The sequence below is a fragment of the Annulohypoxylon truncatum genome (assembly GCF_022578515.1).
Source record: "Annulohypoxylon truncatum strain CBS 140777 unplaced genomic scaffold F4807scaffold_1, whole genome shotgun sequence".
Lineage (NCBI taxonomy): Eukaryota > Fungi > Ascomycota > Sordariomycetes > Xylariales > Hypoxylaceae > Annulohypoxylon > Annulohypoxylon truncatum.
In genome coordinates this window covers 1,031,380-1,051,732 of record NW_025953787.1, presented here as the reverse complement: position 1 = coordinate 1,051,732, position 20,353 = coordinate 1,031,380, and the positions used below count along the sequence as shown (strand labels likewise).

At 49.7% G+C, this 20,353-nt stretch overlaps 8 protein-coding genes across 8 annotated transcripts; 4 read left to right on the top strand and 4 right to left on the bottom strand.

The window, feature by feature from the left end:
* The first annotated feature begins 301 nt into the window (after positions 1 to 301).
* On the top strand, positions 302 to 3,382 carry F4807DRAFT_10114 (uncharacterized protein). Its single transcript, XM_047992635.1, has one exon. It carries the CDS (start codon positions 427 to 429, stop codon positions 3,055 to 3,057), a length of 2,631 nt encoding a protein of 876 aa, XP_047859368.1. The 5' UTR covers positions 302 to 426; the 3' UTR covers positions 3,058 to 3,382.
* Positions 3,383 to 3,483: 101 nt separating this feature from the next.
* Positions 3,484 to 4,453, bottom strand: F4807DRAFT_455298 (Spt4/RpoE2 zinc finger-domain-containing protein; the record flags this gene model as incomplete). Its single annotated transcript, XM_048000694.1, has 3 exons — positions 3,484 to 3,708; positions 3,850 to 4,092; positions 4,169 to 4,453. 3 exons carry the CDS (start codon positions 4,451 to 4,453, stop codon positions 3,484 to 3,486), a joined length of 753 nt encoding a protein of 250 aa, XP_047859367.1.
* A 235-nt stretch (positions 4,454 to 4,688) lies between these two features.
* On the top strand, positions 4,689 to 5,411 carry F4807DRAFT_10101 (uncharacterized protein). Its single transcript, XM_047992631.1, has one exon. The coding sequence runs from the start codon at positions 4,762 to 4,764 to the stop codon at positions 5,188 to 5,190; it is 429 nt and encodes a 142-aa protein (XP_047859366.1). The 5' UTR covers positions 4,689 to 4,761; the 3' UTR covers positions 5,191 to 5,411.
* Positions 4,689 to 7,563, bottom strand: F4807DRAFT_404753 (protein phosphatase 5). The gene is made up of 7 exons (XM_047996157.1): positions 7,030 to 7,563; positions 6,889 to 6,969; positions 6,394 to 6,829; positions 6,100 to 6,343; positions 5,684 to 6,045; positions 5,504 to 5,628; positions 4,689 to 5,446 (listed from the first exon to the last, which is right to left on the bottom strand). The coding sequence occupies exons 1-7, from the start codon at positions 7,177 to 7,179 to the stop codon at positions 5,411 to 5,413; spliced, it is 1,434 nt and encodes a 477-aa protein (XP_047859365.1). The 5' UTR covers positions 7,180 to 7,563; the 3' UTR covers positions 4,689 to 5,410.
* A 193-nt stretch (positions 7,564 to 7,756) lies between these two features.
* Positions 7,757 to 8,605, top strand: F4807DRAFT_455295 (UPF0029-domain-containing protein; the record flags this gene model as incomplete). The annotated part of the gene is made up of 1 exon (XM_048000693.1): positions 7,757 to 8,605. The coding sequence occupies one exon, from the start codon at positions 7,757 to 7,759 to the stop codon at positions 8,603 to 8,605; it is 849 nt and encodes a 282-aa protein (XP_047859364.1).
* Positions 8,606 to 8,855: 250 nt separating this feature from the next.
* On the top strand, positions 8,856 to 10,108 carry F4807DRAFT_455294 (CoA-transferase family III; the record flags this gene model as incomplete). Its single annotated transcript, XM_048000692.1, has 2 exons — positions 8,856 to 8,916; positions 8,970 to 10,108. The coding sequence occupies 2 exons, from the start codon at positions 8,856 to 8,858 to the stop codon at positions 10,106 to 10,108; spliced, it is 1,200 nt and encodes a 399-aa protein (XP_047859363.1).
* A 2,111-nt stretch (positions 10,109 to 12,219) lies between these two features.
* F4807DRAFT_404746 (vacuolar sorting protein 1) lies at positions 12,220 to 15,218 on the bottom strand. The gene is made up of 5 exons (XM_047996156.1): positions 14,842 to 15,218; positions 14,639 to 14,773; positions 12,899 to 14,556; positions 12,753 to 12,837; positions 12,220 to 12,700 (listed from the first exon to the last, which is right to left on the bottom strand). The coding sequence occupies exons 1-5, from the start codon at positions 14,892 to 14,894 to the stop codon at positions 12,532 to 12,534; spliced, it is 2,100 nt and encodes a 699-aa protein (XP_047859362.1). The 5' UTR covers positions 14,895 to 15,218; the 3' UTR covers positions 12,220 to 12,531.
* Positions 15,219 to 15,919: 701 nt separating this feature from the next.
* On the bottom strand, positions 15,920 to 18,195 carry F4807DRAFT_9986 (WD domain-containing protein). Its single transcript, XM_048003765.1, has 4 exons — positions 17,423 to 18,195; positions 16,957 to 17,360; positions 16,430 to 16,910; positions 15,920 to 16,377 (listed from the first exon to the last, which is right to left on the bottom strand). The coding sequence occupies exons 1-4, from the start codon at positions 18,069 to 18,071 to the stop codon at positions 16,166 to 16,168; spliced, it is 1,746 nt and encodes a 581-aa protein (XP_047859361.1). The 5' UTR covers positions 18,072 to 18,195; the 3' UTR covers positions 15,920 to 16,165.
* Between the last annotated feature and the right edge of the window lie 2,158 nt (positions 18,196 to 20,353).

The following is a 20,353-nucleotide window of genomic DNA, read 5'->3' as shown; positions in this document are numbered from 1 at the left end:
TCATTGTGAACCCCTTCTGGATTACAATGACACAATAACAATCACGGCGCCCCTAATGGCTGAGCTATGACGAAGGGGAGCGTCATACGCCCGACTCGAATCAAAGGAATATTTATTCACATCGAACTTTTTTTGCCTGACAAAAGCATCCCGTCATAAATGACTTGAGGCTAATGCCCGTAATGCAAGACTACAACTTTAGAACGATTTTTGACTTTCCGCTATAGACACCGACATACGTTACTGACGAAATGATTATCTACTCATGAGCATCTAGAACATCTCTTAATAACATAGCATAGCACAGCATAGCGAAATCTTTTTGTATTTGATTTAGACGTCTTGATATCATCGATATAGAAGAGAAAACCAAAGCTTCAGCGAAGAAAAGAAAAGAAAACAATAAAGCACGAAATTAAACGGCAGATGATACAGGAACACCACCATGACCAAGGCGCCGGCCAGGAACGGCGGGTAGGGTCTAAGCACCGGCTCAGCAGCAGCGGCAGCAGCAATAACGGAAGCGTCATCTCGCGGGTCCTGGGTAGCTTCCGTCAGAAGATTCGAGAGGAGAGGAATAAAAAGAAAAAGAAATCGTCGTCGCTGGACTTCGGCGAAGGCCACGATGACTGGGCCGCCGTCGCCGCGGCCAATTACCAGGGCACGCACCATCCGGACCGGCCGAGCCAAGACAAGCGGGTCAAGACGATCCTCTCGGACGACGAGTACGCCGCCGAGATCGAGCGGATGCAGGAGCGAAGCCAGTCGCACTACAACACCGGCGTCCACTACGACACTGGCGGCCACTACGGCGCCGACGAACAGCGAGCGGCGAGCCGGACCTCGTCGCAGCTGACCGACCTGCCCAACTTCAGCTACTCGTCCAAGAGCCCCAAGCACAGGAAGAGCTCGGCCTCTCCTGCGTCGCCCGCGTTTCCCATGTTCGAGGGACACGAATGGCCGCAGCCGCCGAGAGAGCCGCCGAGGGAGAACGCGAGCATGAAGGACCATTTCCAGTACCAACACCAGCCTCAGGCTCCGCCGCAGCCACCTCAGTCTCAACTTCAGTCCGTGATGTCACCCGTCTCGCCTAGCGCGAGGACCATACAAGTGTACAACGAGTGCTCGAACGACGTCCTCGATCGGGGCCCGATCGTGCGGCACATCGCGACGACGCGACCTCACCTGCTGTTACCGCGCAAGGCGCCCTCGCCGCCAAAGCCGAAAAAGTCACCCTCCCCCGTGCCCCAAACCCAAGCCCAACCCCAATATTCGCCGCTACCCTCACCATCACCCTTACCACCCCCACGCATCGCAACCCCACACGCCTCCTCAGGCCCGCCAACCCCACCGCCCTCCTCAGCAGAAGCAGACAACCGCCGCTCATCCAACGGCTCGCTCTCGCTCTACAAGCGCAGACACTGCTCCTCGGACCTGACCCTCGGCGACGCGAACCCAGAGCACACGCACCGGCACTCCATCTACCACAACCCGAACGCCACCACAACAGAGCTACTACGGTCCACCACGCAGCACTCGCCGCCGACCTCGCCCAAGACCCCCGCCCCGCCGCCGCGCGGCGCCGAGGAGCGGGACGCGTATTTCCCAGATACCCACTTGGACGAGCTGCCGCGCCTGTGCCCGTGGCCGGGCTGCACGGCCGTCCTGCGCACAGAGCAGGAGAAGGCGGATAACCTGTGCGGCGACTGCCACGAGACGCTGTGTCCGCGCGAGAGCGCCTTCTTCGGGCGCAAGGGGACGAGCCCGCACTCTTCTAGCATGAACCACGGGGTAGCGACGGCGATAGCGACAGCGGTGCCGCCGGTGCCGGCGCGCGGCGACGACGCGGACGCGCTGAGGGCGCTGGGCGGGACCAAGGTCAGCCTGGCGGAGAACGTGAAGGTGAACCGGGCGCCGCGCGGGTCCGTGAAGCTGGTCAACAGCAAGTTCAGCAGCGTCAGCGGCTTCAAGCTGCAGCCGCCGCCGTTGGGCAAGCGGGCGCAGCAGCAGCAGCAGCAGCAGCAGACCCAACAGGGGCAGGGACTGGCTCAGCAGCGGAGTCCGACGACACCGAATAGTCCGACGTCGCCGACGACGCCGGCGAGCTCGGACCAGAGCCCGATGCAGAACCGTCGGCCGTCCCAGCAGCACTCGCCGAGGCCGTCGCTCCCGCGCCGGAGCCACGACGAGGGGCAGGCTGCTGCTGGCAGCAACGCGGGGAAGCGGATGTCGTCACGCGAGTTCGCGTACAAGCACGAGTCGGCCATGGTGCAGCCTTTGTCGCCTGCGAACTCCTCCACGTCGGGTCCCAGCAAAGGCAACAACAACAACAATAACAACAGCAACGGGGAGCAGCAGCAGCATCATCAGCACCAACAACACATCGGGTTCCAGGACGTGCGGTGGGAGCCGCCGTCGCCGAAGGTAGCGCGGCGCAAGACGACGGTAATCAAGTTCAAGCCGATATTCAAGTCCGCCTTCCGGCCGGACCCGTACGCGAACCGCGCAAGCCGGCACGTGAGCAGATACTCGCGCTACTCCCACGCCTCGACGGCGACGCGTGCCGATTCGCCCAGCCTCAGCGAGGGGTCCTGGATGACCGATTCGGCGGCGTCGTTGTCGCCGGTCACCAGCAGCGAATCTGAGAGCGAGAGCGAGAACGAGTACGGGATAGACCGCGGTCACCAGCAATCGAAATTGCAAGCGCAATCGCAACCACAACCGCCGCCGCCCCCGCCGCCCCGGCAGCAGCAGCAGCAGCGTAACGCGCCAGCCCCGGCGCACAAAGAAGCGCATGTCCAATTTGCTACTCCCGTAACACAAAGACCTGCTCCCAAAGAGCGGCGGCTTAGCCAACTAGTCGCGGTTAAGCAGGAGAAAGCACCGCCCTCCCGGGACACCATACTGTACCGGGAGATCGAGGACATCATCGACTGCTACACGATGGGAGGCGACGGGAGCGACGAGGAGAACGAGCGCAGAAAGGCGGATAACATCGCCTCGTTCTTCTCAAAGGAACCGGAGGCCGTGTGGATGAGGAAGAAGGGGTTTATCTAAATCCGAATCTAAGTTGTCCTAGAGCAAAAAAATGAGAAGACTACAGTATAAAAAGGAGAAAAGGTTAGCTAGCATAGCACTTGGTAGAATAGTCAGGGAAAACAGTAGATAGGGGAAAATTTAGGCAACTCAATTATGACAGCGACTTAGGTAGTCAGTCCTTATGAATCTGTGATCCGAATCAACTATGAGCCCTTCCACCTTTTTTCCCATATCGTGTCAATCCCTTTTCCTAGGGAGAAATCAACCATTTTGGGGTATAGCAAAGATCTGAGCCCTGCATTCCTTCCTGTAACACCGTGCTATGCAACTGAAACGACTAAAACCGAATTACCGGGACGCCTAGAAGGAGCCTTCTCGAAAGCCGGGCCACATCCTTGCTCCAGGTTGCGTTCCACCGCCGAGTTGGATCGCTAAGCGGTTATCTTAGGTGCGGCGTTGCGAAGTAGTGGATGCCGGAGCGAGGAGTGCTGCAGCAGCCGCCGAGGCCGAGGCCGAAGTCGAGGTCGAGGCGGCAGGGGTGGCAGGAGTCTGCTTCTGACGACTGTTGTCTCGCTCGCGGCGTCGTCGTTCCTGGCGTGATAAGCCAGTGCCATTGGTACCAGTGCCCTTGGTACCACCCGCTGTCTGTGTTGCGCCCTGAGCCGAAACCTAGTCGATGTCTTGAGCGGAGCCGTCGCGGCTGTACAAAGAAGCGTGGATTAGTATGGATTCTTAACCACCACGAAGATACAAACGACGGAGGCGAGAAAGAGGGAAGCTAGAGAGTGTGAAGTGAACGACTTACGGGACGATGGCATGGTTGTCTTCAAGCAGCGTCTGCTTGACGTCGTCGGGCAACGAGCCGTTGACCTTGATAGCATAAATGCCGGGGACGAAGTCCTTGAGACGCATCCACTTGGAGGTCCAAGAGGACTGGGGTTGGACGACAAGGTGAACGTCGTTGAATTGGCTGGACGTGCAATTCTCAATCGCTTCGGGGGAGCCCTTCATGTCGAGGAAGGGACAGTTGGGACAACCTCGGTTACGGAAGTCCTGCGCTGACGGTTAGTATATTGAAGCGCGACGCGTAGGTGAGAAGTGAGAGAGTGGAAAGCAAGGGAAGACCTACAGCCTGTGTCATGATGATAGAACACACCATACAGGCACGGGCATAGCGCCACTGGTTGTTCGGAATGTACATATTCGCGAGAGGGCTTTCTGAAGACGCCATGTTGTCGGTGTTGGAGTTAGAATTGTCGAAGTCGGGCTGCGATGATTGCTCAGATTCAACGAGTTGTTGGTCAGAATCGGATTGTTCCGACTCAGGAAATTGTTCGGTGGTCGGGATCAAAGAAATGTTGACCTCAGAGTCAGCTGGAGAGCTCTCTTGTTTAATTGGAGCGGACCCCTCCATTGTGGCGGTGGTAATCTGTGGCGTTTCTTACTCAAGAGTCAATTGTTGGAAGTGGTGGGTTGTGTGGCGGTGCATAAACACGTTTAAGTAAAATTATTCCCCAATCCGAAGTTTACAACCACATAGAGATCCACTATTTCCAGAATAGTGCTTAAATTCATATTAAGATCTGGATAGACCAATTAGAAACATGCTATATGCACTTAAATACAGATGCAGATCCGTATATTAAATTGATTTACAGAATAGAGACCAGTCTTAATCGCATACATTATCACAGCAAAAACCAGTCAATCTCAAAGACCAACATGACTGAACAAGCCGACATATCAATGGAGGGCACCTCGAGTGCACCAAAGGTGAAAAAGGCTCACGAATTAGTTACTGCTACAATCAAGGCACCACGTTATTCCTATGCACATCTCGAGCTTTTCAGTGATTCACCGGATGCTGAAGATCTTGATGCTCTTCAAGTACGGTCCTACTGTACATCCGCCCTGAAGCAGTTTCTAGGCGCTACGGGTGTCGGAATTCCCCTGGATATCCTCAAGGTAGAGGGCAAGGACTGCTGGTTGAGAGTACCACGAGATGATCTAGGAGCATTTTCGGCAGCTATTACAGCCTGGCAAGGCTCATACCAGGACGGGATCCATTCTTCATTTCGAATACGAGGATGCTCCGACTGGCTTGGTGCCTTGGTTGGTAGAGCCGGAGAAGACAAGATCTGGAGTGGTTGAAGTTTGAGACCAAGTCACCAATACGCTGAGAAATGAAATGTGCTAAAAGTTCATTTTTCATTGGTATCGCCAATATGGTATAGAGTCCCGTTTCCTCTCCTATATCCCCGCAACGCCCATGCTTCCATGACCATGAAGTGCCATATATGCAAAAATGCCCATGATATGCCACCATTGATAGAAGCTCAGCATGTGGAAATACGCAAATTGAATTCACTCTTCACATCATCGACATGAGCGAGTTATTGGCATATGCCTAAAAGACGGTTAGGCTGATGTATCTACGTTTCTAGTTGGGATAAGAAGAACTTACCATCGGCCGTATTGGCGGATGAGGAACGGCGTCAAACTGGTTGAAGCTGAGCTTATAATCAGGTCCAATGTTGATATACGCGCCGCGGTTCTCGGTCTGGTCACAATACTTGGGTGCCGAGAAGACTTCAAACGAATTAGCAAAATAAGACCGACAAAATGGCTGATTGGACCGACTTACCTGTGATGCATTTCCCGTCGTGTTCCTCCTCGTAACCATCCATACGAACTTCGTGACTTCGAATGATAGCATCTAAGCCGTTCTTCTCGCAGAATCTCCTTGTTACGTCTGGACCGAACTGCATACCCACGCCTCTCTTGCTAGGACCTCGTCCAGGAGCTTTCTGCGGGTCTGTCCACAGCATCTCCATCATCAGTCCGGCTTGACCAGGTTGCCTCTGAGAATGTCTATCCACCTTTCGAATGTCATCCAAAGTAACGTTGTCATCCGAGAACAGACCACCGTGCAGGACGAGATACTTGGAGCCGATGAGCGTGGCCAGCGGTAACGCGGAAAAGCTTTCGGAGAATAACTTGAAGACTCTAAAAACTCGTCAGAATTTGGAAATCATATTGAAAGAGCAAATTAAAGCATACCGGTCGTTGTACTTGGCCTTGCATTCGCCCTCGAAGCCGTAGACTTTGTTCATATCATCGGTTTCGTGGTTTCCTCTGTTGAGGAACATGGCATTCGGCCGCAGCCATTTATAGGCATACAAAAGTAGGGCGATCTCCGTCGACCAAGATCCTCGATCTACGAAATCTCCATTGAATAGGTACCAGTGCTTCTCAGTTGGCCGACCATTTAACCTGAAGAGCTCCATCAAGTCGAAGTATTGTCCTACGAAAATGTTAGTTATAGTCCAGTGCGCATAGCTTTTCTAGACCAACCATGTGTGTCACCGCAAACCGTGAGTTTGACATCATCGGGAATGGTCATTTCTACCATCGTTGGCTCGTCGTACACGATCTTCTTGACCGCAATAACAATCTGGTAGACATATTTCTTGTGGAGCTTCTTGCCGTTCTTAAACCTCTCGATCATGTCGTCGACGAACTCTTGGGTCATCTGATCGCCAAGTTTCACTCCGTCATAGTCTGGCTCTATAGCAATAGAGTCAATGTCAAGACCCTCGGCCGCAGACGGCTCATCTCCAACTTCGATAGCCGCATAGAAGTTTAGTTGCCGCACAATCTTTTGGCACTCGGCTAGCTTCAGTCTAGCATCTTTGTTGGATGGGTCGAGTTCGACACATTTCTTAAAATCCTTGACGGCGTCTTTGGGTTTGAGGATGGCAGCGTAAGCAACAGCACGGCGGAAATAGGCCTAATACCCGCCAGTTTAGTTTGTATTGAAGGATGGTAGTCCATGTTGGGAGACAATACCTTTATGAGCTTCGGATTCAGCTCTATAGCCTTTGTAGCATCGGCGATAGCATATCCAAAAGCCTCTGACTTAATATGGGCCTAAGATTCGGGTTCCAGTTAGTCACGCGAGCAGTCGACCCGGAGTGAGGCTCCACAAACCTGTGCTCTATTTGTGAAATATGTTGGCTCTTTATCGTTTAATTCGATAGCCTTGGTATAGAGATCGATTGCTTTAAGCCAATCATGGGCAGCGAAAGCTTTGTTTCCGTCATTTTTGAAGGCTGTGGCCTGCTCTATAGCAGATGCCATCCTCCTCGGCAGCTCAAGTGACGACGTCGGCAGAAAGCTATGGAAAATACTTGGAAATTTCCAGGAAAATATTGAAGCGACTGGAGAGCCAAAGGAGAGAAGGAGAGATTGAAAGAATGAAAGAATATGAAAGAAGGAGGCGAAAAGAAATCCGACTTTTTAGAGCCAAAAAAGACTCATGAAGTTGAGAATGGTGAATTCAATGTTAGGTTGTAGTTGCTCGAAGCGGCGTTTACTATGTAGAAAGAATGCCTGTCGGCCATTCGGAGCTTACGTCGTTGGAGATGGAGGGTTGGAGGGGCTAAACGGCGTGGGGTTTCTGAGCCCTTCCATCAGCTAGCCGCTAGAACATTAAGCTAAAGTGGGCCCCTGCAAGTGATAAATAGAGTTAAAGTCTTACATAAGTCGATTCAAAACACTGCAGGTGCGTTTGGAGGGGTACATGTATGTGGATTCTACAGGTACTTGGGTACCTTGGTCACCCATTTTTATTTATTTTATGTTGTTGGACACACTTCTCCTAAACCATAGCGGAATTTGGCCACATCACAAGTCGCACAAACGAAAAGGCCGTGCAATGTCTGAAGAGCTTCGAGACGAACTCGAGGCAATCAACTCAATTTATGGTGACGGATGCTTGGTCCCTTCGAACGATCCCAATGTGTACGTCCTGAAACCACCCGGAGAGTCAGCATCTCTTCGTATCGAGTTTCCCCCTACCTATCCTGCAGTGCCTCCCGTTGTGCTAGGTACTAATAGTACCGGCGATTCTGGGAAGCGTGGTGATGCTGCCCGGGAATTATCATTATTCGTCCAGGCATTAAGCACCGTTTATCAGCCAGGGGATGTCTGTCTCTTCGATGCCATAGAAGAGCTGGCTCGACTTCTAGAGTCTTCAGCTCCAGAAGAGCAGGAAGTCCAAGACGGAGATGCAACCCCTGAAGATGCTGCGGATGCTCCGCCTACAGGTAAAACCACGATGCATGCAGATGTGTCTAATATACCGGAACCACCCTGGATTATATCAGATCCTTTCGTTGAGTTAAAATCAGTTTTCGTCGCCAGGTGCGCGCCCGTCTCATCAACTGAAGAGGCCGAGGCTTTTGTTCAGCATCTTCTCGCCAGTGATAAGAAAGTCCGAAGCGCCACGCATAATATTACAGCGTGGCGTATAAAGGGCCCGAATAACACCACATTTCAAGATTGCGATGATGATGGTGAAACTGCTGCCGGAGGACGGCTGCTACATCTCATGCAGCTTATGGAGCTCTGGGATGTGATGGTGATTGTCACTCGGTGGTACGGCGGCCATAAACTAGGTCCACGCCGATTTGCTCTAATCAATCAAACTGCGAGAGATGCGTTTGTTAAAGCTGGCCTGGTTTCTGAGAATCCAAGCAAGAAGAAAGGCCCAGGAAAGAATTAGGGGTATACGACAGTGCTGGGTATAATTGACTTCGCACTGTGATCCGCGATATGCCTCGGCTCTCCGCGTTCAATATGACTGGAACTCTCAACATCTATCATTAGCTATGGCTCTATATCAAGCAAGTCAAAACCTTGCATGACCACTCAAATATGTAGTGTTCATATATCATTATTGAGAATTAATGTCTCATATAGAGAAGGATATCAGCAAAATCTTTTATTACATTTAAGGCGGTTTAACTTCCCAAATGGTCGGACCACCGCCACTCCAGGGACTCAAGGTCCTGGAATTTGCTGGGCTCGCTCCTGGTAGGTTGTGCCCCAATGAGAATATTACGGTTATTGTACTGACTCATCAACAGGACCTTTTGCCGGTTTGCTTCTCGCTGACGCCGGCGCCAATGTACTTCGCGTAGATCGTCATACACCTAGCTCTCCAGCTGTGTCGACAGGCGATCTGCTCACAAGACACAAATCTTCTATAGCCATCAATCTGAAGTCGCCAGATGGTGTTGACGTTATTAAAAAATTAGCTAAGAGTGCCGACGTCATAATCGATCCTTTCCGCCCGGGAGTGCTGGAAAAGCTCGGCATTGGTCCGGAAGTCTTGCGCGCCATCAACCCCCGTCTGATATACGGCCGTATGACAGGCTTCCGCCGAGATGGTCGATACGCATCGATGGCCGGCCACGACATCAATTACCTTGCCGTGTCCGGGGTACTTTCCCGACTAGGCAGAAGTGGCGATAAACCGCACCCGCCTACCAATATCCTGGGAGATTTTGCAGGAGGAGGTGCTACATTATTCCAAGGTATTCTTCTTGCCGTCATAGCTAGAGAGAAAACAGGAGAAGGTCAAGTCGTCGAGGCAAACATGGTAGACGGTGCCAATTATTTGGCGACCTTTACTCGACAAAGTTTGAAAACCCCGATGGGTGACCATCCGCGTGGGCAGAACCTACTAGATGGGGGCTGCCCATATTACGATACGTATGAAACCAAGGATGGTAAGTATGTGGCCGTGGGAGCTCTAGAGCCACAATTTTATGCAGCCCTTCTCAAAGGTTTAGCGTTAAGTAACCGGAACTGGGAAGGTCGGCGGCTTGACCGAGAGTTCTGGCCGGAAATGAGACGGACATTCGAGACCATTTTTAAGTCCAGAACACGCTCGGAGTGGGAAGAGATCTTCGACGGCACTGACGCATGCTGCACTCCTATTCTAGAATATTCCGAGTTAGAAGCGGACGTCAGCCGCGAGGGCGACCAACGTCCAGCGGTGACGTTACGCGAAACGCCCTGTTTAGCAGTTGGCGGGAAGGGTGTCGATCCAAGTGTCCATGGTCAAGGTCCCGGAGTTCCCGGAGATGGTTACGTTGGTCAGCTTCTGTCTCCGGGCCAAGGTGGCGAGCACGCTTTGAGCAATTGGTTTGGCTGGACGAAGGGAAAAGACTTTGATATTAAAAATGGAGGCGTCGTGTTGAAGCCTAAGTCGAATTTATAGGTGGCCACACCAGAAGGATAAATCTAGGACGAAGAATACCCCATTCCAACCTAACCATGCACTTTTTTAACGCCTTTTATCCTTTTCCTTGCCAGGATTCCTTCCGACCGAATTCTTGCCATCGTCCCAAATGCAACCCAGAGTCCCATTTACTGCCATCAAGCTACTCGAAGGATTTGGTTCTTTACATATGTCTACCTGCCTCGGGAGTATACCACAGGCTCTTTCTAATCGACAACCTCAAGGGCACCGCTGGCAAGGAACTGGTTTTATAGTAATCATAAGTTCGTCTGTCCAGAGGTTCTTATGGGGTACGAGAATCTCACCCCAAGTGTGTCTAAATATACAGCACCAATCCAATATCTAACTCATGATGTCTTGCTTGGACTTGGCGGTGGCGGCGGTGGAGGAGACGGAGGATCGCTTCTGGACTTGTCTTCCATATTGAGAAGTCCCGCTATGAGAAGCAAGATGAGTAAGACGGAATGGTCAGATTGTCTTTTGTTCGAGGCAGAAAGCTTCCCGGATACAGACAGAGACGCAGAGCGCTAGTCGAAAAGGACGAGTCTTCGAAGCCTATACCCAAATATATGTAATGGTAAGTTGATCCACGATTTTCGAGATTTCTAAACGAGAAACGGCCGAGAATGAGGCAGGACAGCCAACAGTATGTATATGTATACATTCACTTAGGTCAGCCAAGAAGCCCCAACATTATTATTCATTCAATTTTATTCTATCTCTTGTGTCACCGCCTTCAACAACGGATATACAGTACATTAGGTCGTTACCTGTGCGTGGCTCGTCATGTACACGTAAATATTAACTCCCGGTTTCTTCCTCGAGGAGACAGATCTCCTTCCGGTACATTGGTTATGTAAGAGGAAGTTTTGAAAATAATAATAATAACGATAAACCAAGCTTGCTCTGCTCTGTTCTGCTTTAACTTTGCTTGACCGCCTATCCCTCGTCAAAACACCCATGCAACGCTTAATTTTTCTTCTTTCAGGGGTCCTTCGAATTTACGGGGTTCCAATACGTGCTTTTCGGTGTGCGCTTACATACGATTCGAACGGGTGGCCCCCAAAGCAACATATGCGGCCCGCCTATTCCCACCACGTCTAACCTCCTTTTACCTAAGTCCGTACATAACCACCAGGTTCCCCCTTTTTGCTTCTTCCAATCGCATCAGAAGCCGATCTAAAAACATATGGAATATAAAGCAAGCTACGGCATGAGCCGCGTTATCTTCTTTTTATTTGTTTATTTATTTCTCGGCTCAGGCCACTCTGCCGGGTAGACTAAAAAGGCGTCTTCATGCGTGGCTCTACTTACCTACCTATGTATGTAAGGTAGGTGAGAGAAAGGTAAGGGGGGACGGGCTAGACCGAGCCCCCTTTTTTGAACATGGACGCCCATCCCCGTTCGATATTCTTACATATCGACTGACAATTCCCCGCGCCCCAACCCCCAAAATCCTTAAAATAAAACCCCCGTCAGATCTCAGATATCTTATCTTAATCCTTCATATGTACATATAAATACGTACATATATATACGTAGGTAGGTAGGTGGGCATACCTAGCTAAGTATCCACGTCCTACGATCGGGCCGTAGAAGGCGAACCGCGAATCCGGCTTCGTGTTATCTAAAGATGGCGTGTAGGGCGGGCGAGCGAGCGCGGGATGGGCAAGGAACGGCGCTTCGGGTGCGGGATGCCGGACTGTGTCAGTGTCAGATATCATATCATGGAGAAAAAGGTCCTCGCTTCTAGTGCTGGCTCGCGATGTAGGTTACCCGTTAGCGAGTCCAAGGAAGATATCTGGTTCTGCGCGGCATAGCCTTTCCTCACGTCCCGGATTCATTGTTCCGGTTGATCGAAGCGGTGACTCGATCTCGCCAAATAACTTGCTCTTCCTTTACTCGATTGCAGGTGCGAGGAGGGGCGGTGATTAGAAAACTATTAGCATCGACTTGACACGAACGTCGGTGAACGCAATCCTAGAACATGATTTCCTACCCAGAATCTCGGCCAGTAGGCGTTTACGCCGCAAGCTTATTGACCCTCAAACTGGAAATTAGATGGGGAAGAATACCCCGGATATCACGCAATCGAAAGGCGATTAAAAAACTCACTAGTAAAGGAATTTTTCATTTTAGATACATTAACTATTCCGTTTTTATGGAATGCTATTCTCATCTACCGACGACATGTCTAAGGGGTTGGGTATGACGTGACTAAAGGAGTTTCATAAAGTGGATGAAAAGGGGGCAGATGTACTCAACACGACCCAATTCTTACTACCAACAAAGCATTACACTCAATGATGGCTTGGTGTTCTTCCTCGGCGCTCGGCGCCGTAGCCACCATGCCTATCTGATCAAAAGATCTGATCCCCAGGGGCTGATACCCATCCTATTCACTACTGAACTTGGCTGACAATCTCGCTGGCCTTACCAAGAGACTCAACCATTTGCTGGCATTCCTTTCGTCGGCGGATAGTGTAGTCGCTCTCCTTCAAGAGGTCATCTAGAGTCTCGTTTCGGTACATGTTTTCCAGCAGTTCTCGTTGCATCTCATCCTTCGTGAACCTATAACTTGAATTAACATTTACCAACACCCCGAACTAGCATTTATACTTACTGGACAAGGTTCAGCATGATAGCCTTAGGGACCATATCGATCATAGTTCTCTTGACAATGTTGAAGTACGAAGCGATTAATAGCTCTGTTATAACATGTTAATATAGCGTTTGAGACGGGATTTTTTTTTTTTTGGTTGGACTTACTAATAACTTCGACTTCAATGTTTTCTCTCTCGGAAAGAGTTCCAGAGGCCTTTAGTGTCGGTGGAGGAGCCTCCATGGCAGCAGCCTTCTTCTTGTTCTTGGCGGCGAAGAAACTTCCGAAAAAGCCCGTGTTGTTGTCGAGGTTACCATCCAAAGAGGGACTAGCAGCGCGAGCGGGAGTAGCTGACGCCGGCAAAGGTTTTCCGGTCTTCGGGTCAACTTGAACTGGCTTTGCTCCGTTGTATCGCTCGTTGACTATGGCCATTGCTCGATGCCCATTAAGGAAGTCGGGGTGGGCCGTGTTGATGTAGCAAGCTTCCATGGCAACAAGATCCCGGACAAGCTTGTTGGTAGGTTCCATGGACTTCTTGAAAAAGGTGATGACGACGTTGTGGAACTTCTCCTTTAGTTGGGGATATCTCCTATATAGTGCTTTGGTGAGAAGCTGAGTCAAGATGCGTACTAACTCGTCATAAACGAGCGAGACACACTTGAGACTAGGCTCCTCTAATCGCTTGATTTGCTGCTTGACGATCACTTCGAATGCGGTTGTCCCAACGAAAAGCGCAGGAGAGGAACCAGAGGAGTTGTACAATATCGTTCGAATGTCGACATCCTTGACAACATCGAAGGGATCCACCGCCTTAACGCCGTTTGAATACAACTCGTGGAATACGAAGCTAATTCGGGCACCACCGGAGAGTTCCGTGCTGGACAGCTCGCCGTTGTTTCCCTCTAGAACAGTTCGCCACTCGTTTGTAAATTCGGTGATGATGTTTAAGATGATGTTTGCGCTGTTGCCCAACATTGACGGACCCAGACTTTCGAGCTCAGCGGAGTACTTCTGCAGCGAACTGGAAATTCTAGCTTTAATATCGGGTAGAGTCTGTTTGATGTGCATCATCAAAATGAGGTTCAGCTTCCTTGCCAGATAAGGAGTACCACAGTACGAGCTCTTGTTTCGGTAAGCCTTGTGGTTCTCGAAGTAGTTCTTCTCTGATTCGAGGGATGCTGAGATAGGCTTCTTGTTGTCGATATCCCGTTGTCCTCTGTTAACAACGGGCACATATCCAAGTCGAAGGGGAATAATGCGTCCAGCCAGAATATCCACAACATCTGTGCCCTCGTCCATCAGATCTACCTTAGTCAGAACACCGATGGTTCTCTGTCCTTCGGGATCTACCTCTCTGGCGAGCTTTAGACCATCCGAATTAGCCAAATCGATGTTGGCGGAGGTGACTGCCAAGATGATGGCATTCGACTTTTGGATATATTTGAGGACCATATCTTTGATTTGTCGTTCGATATCCCTCGGCTGATCGCCCACAGGTACTTTCGTTAGACCAGGCAAGTCGACGAGCGTCAAGGTCAGGACGTTGGGGGAGTAGACTCTTAGGTTGATAGGCGCGGGAGAGATGCCGGCATTGCGGCCGACCTTGGCCTCCGTTTCCCTGCTAATCTCATCCCGGATCTTGTTAAAATCGTAGAATTTTTGGCCTGGAATGTGCAAGAACTCTCCCCACTCGTCTACATTCGCTGCCTTGTCGGTAGCGTTATCGATCCCCTCGCTAACCCCGTTCGTTTGGGACGTCGCAGGCCGGTTGATAAGCTGTAGAATGAGGGGTCGTCTTGTTACGATACCGGATCCTCGAGGTAAGCTATTCAAAAGTAGTGAGTCAGCTTAGATGACGCAGAGGGAACTCAGGGGTAAGGGGGATGAGGGGATGAAGGGTGATTTACAAGTCTCGTCCGACGATGTTCTCCAGCACGGAACTCTTGCCGCTAGACTGACTTCCGACGACAACTATTTGCGGTAGATCGATCGGGTTGTTGACGCCAACCGTGGTAAAGACATCCTGAAGCCGGTTGACGAGCCTATAGAGTTTTTGGTGTTAGCTACCAGACCATGCGCACAGACGAATGTGGCACGCAGCAACACATACTTGATGAGAGCAGGATCTGAGATGCCTCCCGGTGTACTCAGCGAATCGGCCATTTTTACTATCACTGTCCAAGTATGTATTCGGATTCAAGACTAGACTTTGTGGGTGTTTGGCCTGACCAGATAGTCTCGGGTTTCAAAGTTCCAAGGTTGGAAAATGTCGGTGGAGCTTGCAAGTCTCGCTTTCCAGTCCGAGGGGAGAAGCTAGAGCCGTATTAATCACAGGTGAACTCAGTCCACAAATGTAAAATTGCAAAGGGGTATGGAAATACGGAAATGTGGAAATATCGTTATTTTTGGTAAAAGAAGGAAACTCTGGGAATCATTTGGGTTAGGGAACATTTATCAAATCGCCAGTCGCAACGCGGGTGGCACTTGTCGACCTTACAAGTACGTAGGTACCTTACGTAGCACTCACCCAACCTTGTCCCTATCAAGACATGAGCCACAGGTGGCATGTGACTAGGACAGGGATCTGTTAATGTCAGCCTAATCGACAGGTCCGTGCATTAACGGATCTTTATGGATACGTTATCAAGCCACATCAAATAGGTAGACTGATAACGGATATAGCTTCATAATGGATGATATTAAGTGCGGCGTAGGTAATTAAGTTATTATGCTGCCTGACAAGCGTGCGTCAGCTATAAGCCAACATAATGACGACAAGATTATATTTCTATGGAGAGCATTTTGTTGGTGCCTAACCTTCATACCTTCAACTAGGTAAGCATTTGATTAGGTATCGTAAGATGCATAGCAAAACAGACTCCAGAATAAAAGATACCCCTATTAAGTCACATCCAAAAAACATTACGATCAAGGTAAGGTAATTAATAATCACAGAGCGTGGTGCATCAGATATGGTGCATATTTAAACGGTTTGCTTGAATCAACTACAACCAGGCGCAGCTGTCTTCTGGATGAAGCCACAGCTTATCACTGCGTCTGATACGAGATGGGTTACCTGTACATGACCCCCGCGGATATACAATGCCATCCTCGGCTCACAAGTCTATCATCTGAATGATAAAAAGACGCAACCGACTCCCACTTCCCAATTGTCTCTGCAGACCGAAGCTACTCTGTTGTGACAATACAGACCATATACTCTATCAGGACGATATCTCCCGGAGGTAGTCGCTCCTTGTCTGCGTCTGTCGAGAGTTGAGACATGTTAGAGATGAGAAGCGCCATGCTACCGTCATCCAATACGCCAGTCCCATGCAAGTATCAGAAATTAAAATCGCGTTAGAGTTTATGAAGAGCCGTCCACTCCCCGGTTCATATTACGGTACTGGGAACGCCGGCTGTTGTTGGACCATCTAGAGCAAAGTTAGCATTCCGGTTTGAAAGGGATATCTGATATGAAAATATGAAAAGAGCACGCACATCTTAATCTTGCCGTCGTCCCCACAGGAAGCAAATAGGCATGGATCAGCTGGATTCCACGACACAGAGTTACACCCCGGAATGTGTCCATTAAGCTTCTCGACCAACTGGGCGCTGGTTTTATGCCATATGTTAATTGAGCCGTCTGTCATCCTAGTTAGTCGAGATCAGGCATCGGTACGCGCCTATGGACTCACCTTCGCTTCCGCTAATTACGAAACTCTCATCAGCTCCTCCAAATGCACTTCTGATCATGAACTTTTCGCTAGTAAAACCCGTATAACTTTGAACCGGCTCACGTAGGATTAGATCGATGAGTTGCGCAATGCCGTTATTATGGTTTACCAGTAGATGTCGCGAGTTTTGGCTGATACTGATAGATGTCAACCTCACTTGAAGGTCCATCTGATACTCTAGTTCGCGCGTGACGAAATTGTAGACGTGAACATTGGTTCCTCCATCAGATGCAACCAACCAGTGTCCGTCTGGCGAGATAGCCAAATCCTCGACTCTGTGGGAGCTATTCCAGTCATACACTTTTTCTCCGGAAAGATTCCACTGAACGAGGCCGTTGGTTTTATCAAGAGCGCCGGTGACGAAAGTCTGGCCATCTGCAGCCCATACGCAACTCGTAACAGGCTCTTGACACCGTTCAAGTTTTTGAAGGCATACACCCGTCTAAACCTATTAGCTAGAACTCTTCAAGGCGTATTTTTCGACTTACATTAGCATCCCATAATCTTGCATGTCGGTCCTGACAACACGTGACAATCATTGAATCGTCCCAACTCCAGGCGACATTTCCAACCCCATCGTCGTGATCCCTAAGATAATGGAGTGGCGTAAAAGAGGGAACATCCCAAATGATGACTTGTTTACCCTGGCCGCAGCTGGCTAATTTTGTCCCATCGTGAGAAAAGACAACCTGCCAGACTTGTTCGTCGTGCTCGTCTAGTTCATAAACATTTTCAGTTGGAAATTGTTGTCGTTCACACACGTGATCTGCGTATAAGGAGGGAGATGCAGCACAGGAGTGCCATAGACATCCTCCAACTTGGTTTGCTTTAACTTGGTGTAACAGTATGGCTAAGCGGTGTTCTGGAAGCATGACCGATGGCGAAATGCATTCTGCGAAAAGAATGAGCGAATTAGCCCCTAGATGAATAATTAGAATACCTTGGTGAACTTACTCGACAATTGAGATAGGAGAGTGTGCCGAGATTTCCCGTATGCACCATCCCATTCTGCCTTCGATTTCAAATCTTCTGTCTTTTGACACATGAGCAAGCTAGACAGAAAATGAAGCTTCTGCGTATCTTGATATAATGGAGTGAGCTCAGTCCGGAGTACTACTAGAGCGCGAGCAGTTTGTCTTTGCTCTAGATATTCTAGGAACTTCTGTTGGCGTATCCAGAATCGCATCATCTGCCTGTCTGCGCCATTTGCTAAGACCAACCCATTGCCGTTATCACCAACTCGATCACCAGAGAATATCGCCCCGGAAAGCAGCTGCTCTGCTTCGGCCCAATCTCCGTCGAGTATGGCGTTCCTAAATGCGGCAACCATCGGACTTTCTAGCTCGAACCCGCTCTCTTGGCTCACGCTCTGCGCTGCAGATTGATAACCCATGTCTGAGAGTGCCTGTATAAGCAACCTCGTGACCTCTTCGCGATCATGGCCGAAATACGTCTCCGACTGTCTAGCTTTAGAGGAGCCATTGACTGCCTTGCTAGTTCCATTTGCGGTGCCCGATACTGAAGGCCTCTGATGTGATTTCCCATTGGCGTAAGGCCTCGAAGTGCCATTAGATGCTACCGGCCTGTCTGCGTCCGCCAACATATTACCGTCGGCACGTCTGCGTTTCCTCCTAGGAGTGTCTGCGGGTAAGGCGCGGGAAGCTGAAGCTTCCTGAAGCTCCGACTGAGAGCCGGCGGGATCGTTGTCGTCGTTATTATCGTCTTGAGTCCGTTGCCTCCTTCCCAAAACTTGGCGCTGCGAGGAAATAGCTGTCAGGCGTTCTTGAGTACCAGGGACGACACCGGAGGTGGAGGGCGGAGTGTAGTGGACTTGGTTCGCGGGGGGTGAAGATGTTACAGGGGCAGAGAGGACTGTGTTGGAAGAAGGTCGAGGGAGTTGCGGCGTGGATGGGTGGTCGGAGGCGGATGGGGTGGATGAAGGTTGGGGGGTTTGGTCTGCCACTTCGACTTGTTACTCGTCACCGCGGGCTAGAAACACCCGCAGTCTCGAAAGGATGGATGGTACGGTTTATCCGTCGAAGTGAACTAGTTATAAGAACTATGACTGAAGGCTATCTGACGTAGGTCGATGTCGATGTATGTGCGCGGGGCGGGCGGTTCCAGTGGTTGTTCTAGTGATTGTATGTGTGAACTGAAGAGGGAAAGTAGTAATGGCTGGGAGGCGACGTTGTAATTAAGCTTGGATGACAACTTTCGGTACGGATGGCCCGTTAAGATGGCTGACTTCATGTCATGTGTGGGTCGTAAACCTAAGGTTGAATCTAAACTTCCGGATTACAAGTTTGTACTATCACCGATCTTTCTCGAGTCTTGTACAGTATTCGGTATTCGGTGCCTAGTATTCGGGAAGAATGGATGTCCGGTATCCCCAAGTTCCCAAGATTTCCAACTGTCAAGTGATCGATTGCCTCTATCTACATCGAGACACATATATGACGTGTGATGTGATTGACCAGTACGTAGGTTATGCTCGAGAAGGCCAACGATACAAGTCGAAACGAGTCTAACCTTAGGACCGTCAGTTGGCGATTGTGCACGACGAGGTCGAGGTAAACAATGCGAAGTTTGATGGGTTCAGGTTTCGAAGGATGTTGTTGTTTGGGGTTAAGATTTCACAGTTCACAGTTCACCATCAACACAGTTAGGTAGTTGTTTAGTTGGTGGGTTAGGTAGGCAGGTACATACGTCGTAGTAATGTATGTGGCAATCCATAGGGTGGATGAATGAATGGATGTGGAAGGGGAGGCGGATGCTGCATACAAAAGTGGATGCATGCCCTTGTACCTACGTATCGATGGCCTACAGTTGAGCCTACACAATCCCGTGCTTAGGCGTGCTAGTTACTTCATAGTGCGTACTTAGTAGGTACACGTAGGTGGAAAGTGGATTCCCCTACACTGTACTATGGTACCTGTGCTGTAATTGCTGCATGTATTAATATGCTGTGCTAATTTGATAAGACATCACGCATTCCTACAAGCTATGGCAGGAAGCGCTTTGGTAAATTGACGCTGATTGGTTTTAAGACTCGCTAGAGTGGCACCTATCGTTTTAGGTTCCTGCCGTTCGTAATATACGATGTATGAGGTACTAAATCTTCCCAGGCAGGTAATGCATACCTTAGAATATCTACCTACATACATAAATAATCAAAGCTCAGGATATGGAGATTGGACTGCTCCTGAATGGAAGAATACCTATTTGAACTAGAGTGACAAGGTGAATGATAATTATCATAGTATCTCATAATCACTACCGAGTTGCGAGGGGTACCTACATCCTACCTCACCGATAACGATAGGTAACTAGACCCCCGGCCGGAATCTCCACACACGCAACATTGAATGATGGGTGTCAATGACTTACACGTATCTTTGGGAGCTACCTGAGTAGTATGTAGGGGGCGTTTTTGTTGGCGCTGAAAAGAGACATTCGGAAAGATATGTACTTGCAGGGACAGCTGACACCCCTATTCTAAGCCGGGATTTACCTAGATATGAACTGTCATGAGACATCAGTTCGTTCCTTTGAAGCTGAATGTTTCCGGACTTGTTGCATTATGTAAGTTGACTACCTCGGTTAAGTGCTTTGTCTTTCTTATTAGATAAAAGGAAGTGTCAATCAGAAGTCATAGCTACATCTATGAAATCTGAAGGAGGAACTGGCCGTTGACCTTCAATTTGATGGATGTAACCTTATTTTTTGAGTTCCTTGATCATGATACTAGAGCCAAATTGGTTTGCGGCTAAACCTTAACGATAACCTACGTCTAGAAGTAAGATAGAGTTGAGCGAACTCACTAGGGCATCGAGCTATTACTAAGCTATTAAGTTGGTAGTCTGAGAAATGTGCACTCATCAAATG

What these genes read in the sequence shown, in the direction of transcription:
- F4807DRAFT_10114 (XM_047992635.1), top strand. Translation starts at nt 427, where the DNA reads ATGATACAGGAACACCACCATGACCAAGGCGCCGGCCAGGAACGGCGG.
- F4807DRAFT_10101 (XM_047992631.1), top strand. Translation starts at nt 4,762, where the DNA reads ATGACTGAACAAGCCGACATATCAATGGAGGGCACCTCGAGTGCACCA.
- F4807DRAFT_404753 (XM_047996157.1), bottom strand. Translation starts at nt 7,179, where the DNA reads ATGGCATCTGCTATAGAGCAGGCCACAGCCTTCAAAAATGACGGAAAC. An exon ending in ATTTCACAAATAGAGCACAG is followed by an intron (nt 6,970 to 7,029) that starts GTTTGTGGAGCC and finishes CCCGAATCTTAG; the next exon opens with GCCCATATTAAGTCAGAGGC. An exon ending in AAGGCCAAGTACAACGACCG is followed by an intron (nt 6,046 to 6,099) that starts GTATGCTTTAAT and finishes ACGAGTTTTTAG; the next exon opens with AGTCTTCAAGTTATTCTCCG.
- F4807DRAFT_404746 (XM_047996156.1), bottom strand. Translation starts at nt 14,894, where the DNA reads ATGGCCGATTCGCTGAGTACACCGGGAGGCATCTCAGATCCTGCTCTC. An exon ending in AACATCGTCGGACGAGACTT is followed by an intron (nt 14,557 to 14,638) that starts GTAAATCACCCT and finishes ACTTTTGAATAG; the next exon opens with CTTACCTCGAGGATCCGGTA. An exon ending in CATTGAAGTCGAAGTTATTA is followed by an intron (nt 12,838 to 12,898) that starts GTAAGTCCAACC and finishes ATGTTATAACAG; the next exon opens with AGCTATTAATCGCTTCGTAC.
- F4807DRAFT_9986 (XM_048003765.1), bottom strand. Translation starts at nt 18,071, where the DNA reads ATGTTGGCGGACGCAGACAGGCCGGTAGCATCTAATGGCACTTCGAGG. An exon ending in TCTCCTATCTCAATTGTCGA is followed by an intron (nt 17,361 to 17,422) that starts GTAAGTTCACCA and finishes TTCTTTTCGCAG; the next exon opens with AATGCATTTCGCCATCGGTC. An exon ending in CAAGATTATGGGATGCTAAT is followed by an intron (nt 16,911 to 16,956) that starts GTAAGTCGAAAA and finishes TAATAGGTTTAG; the next exon opens with ACGGGTGTATGCCTTCAAAA.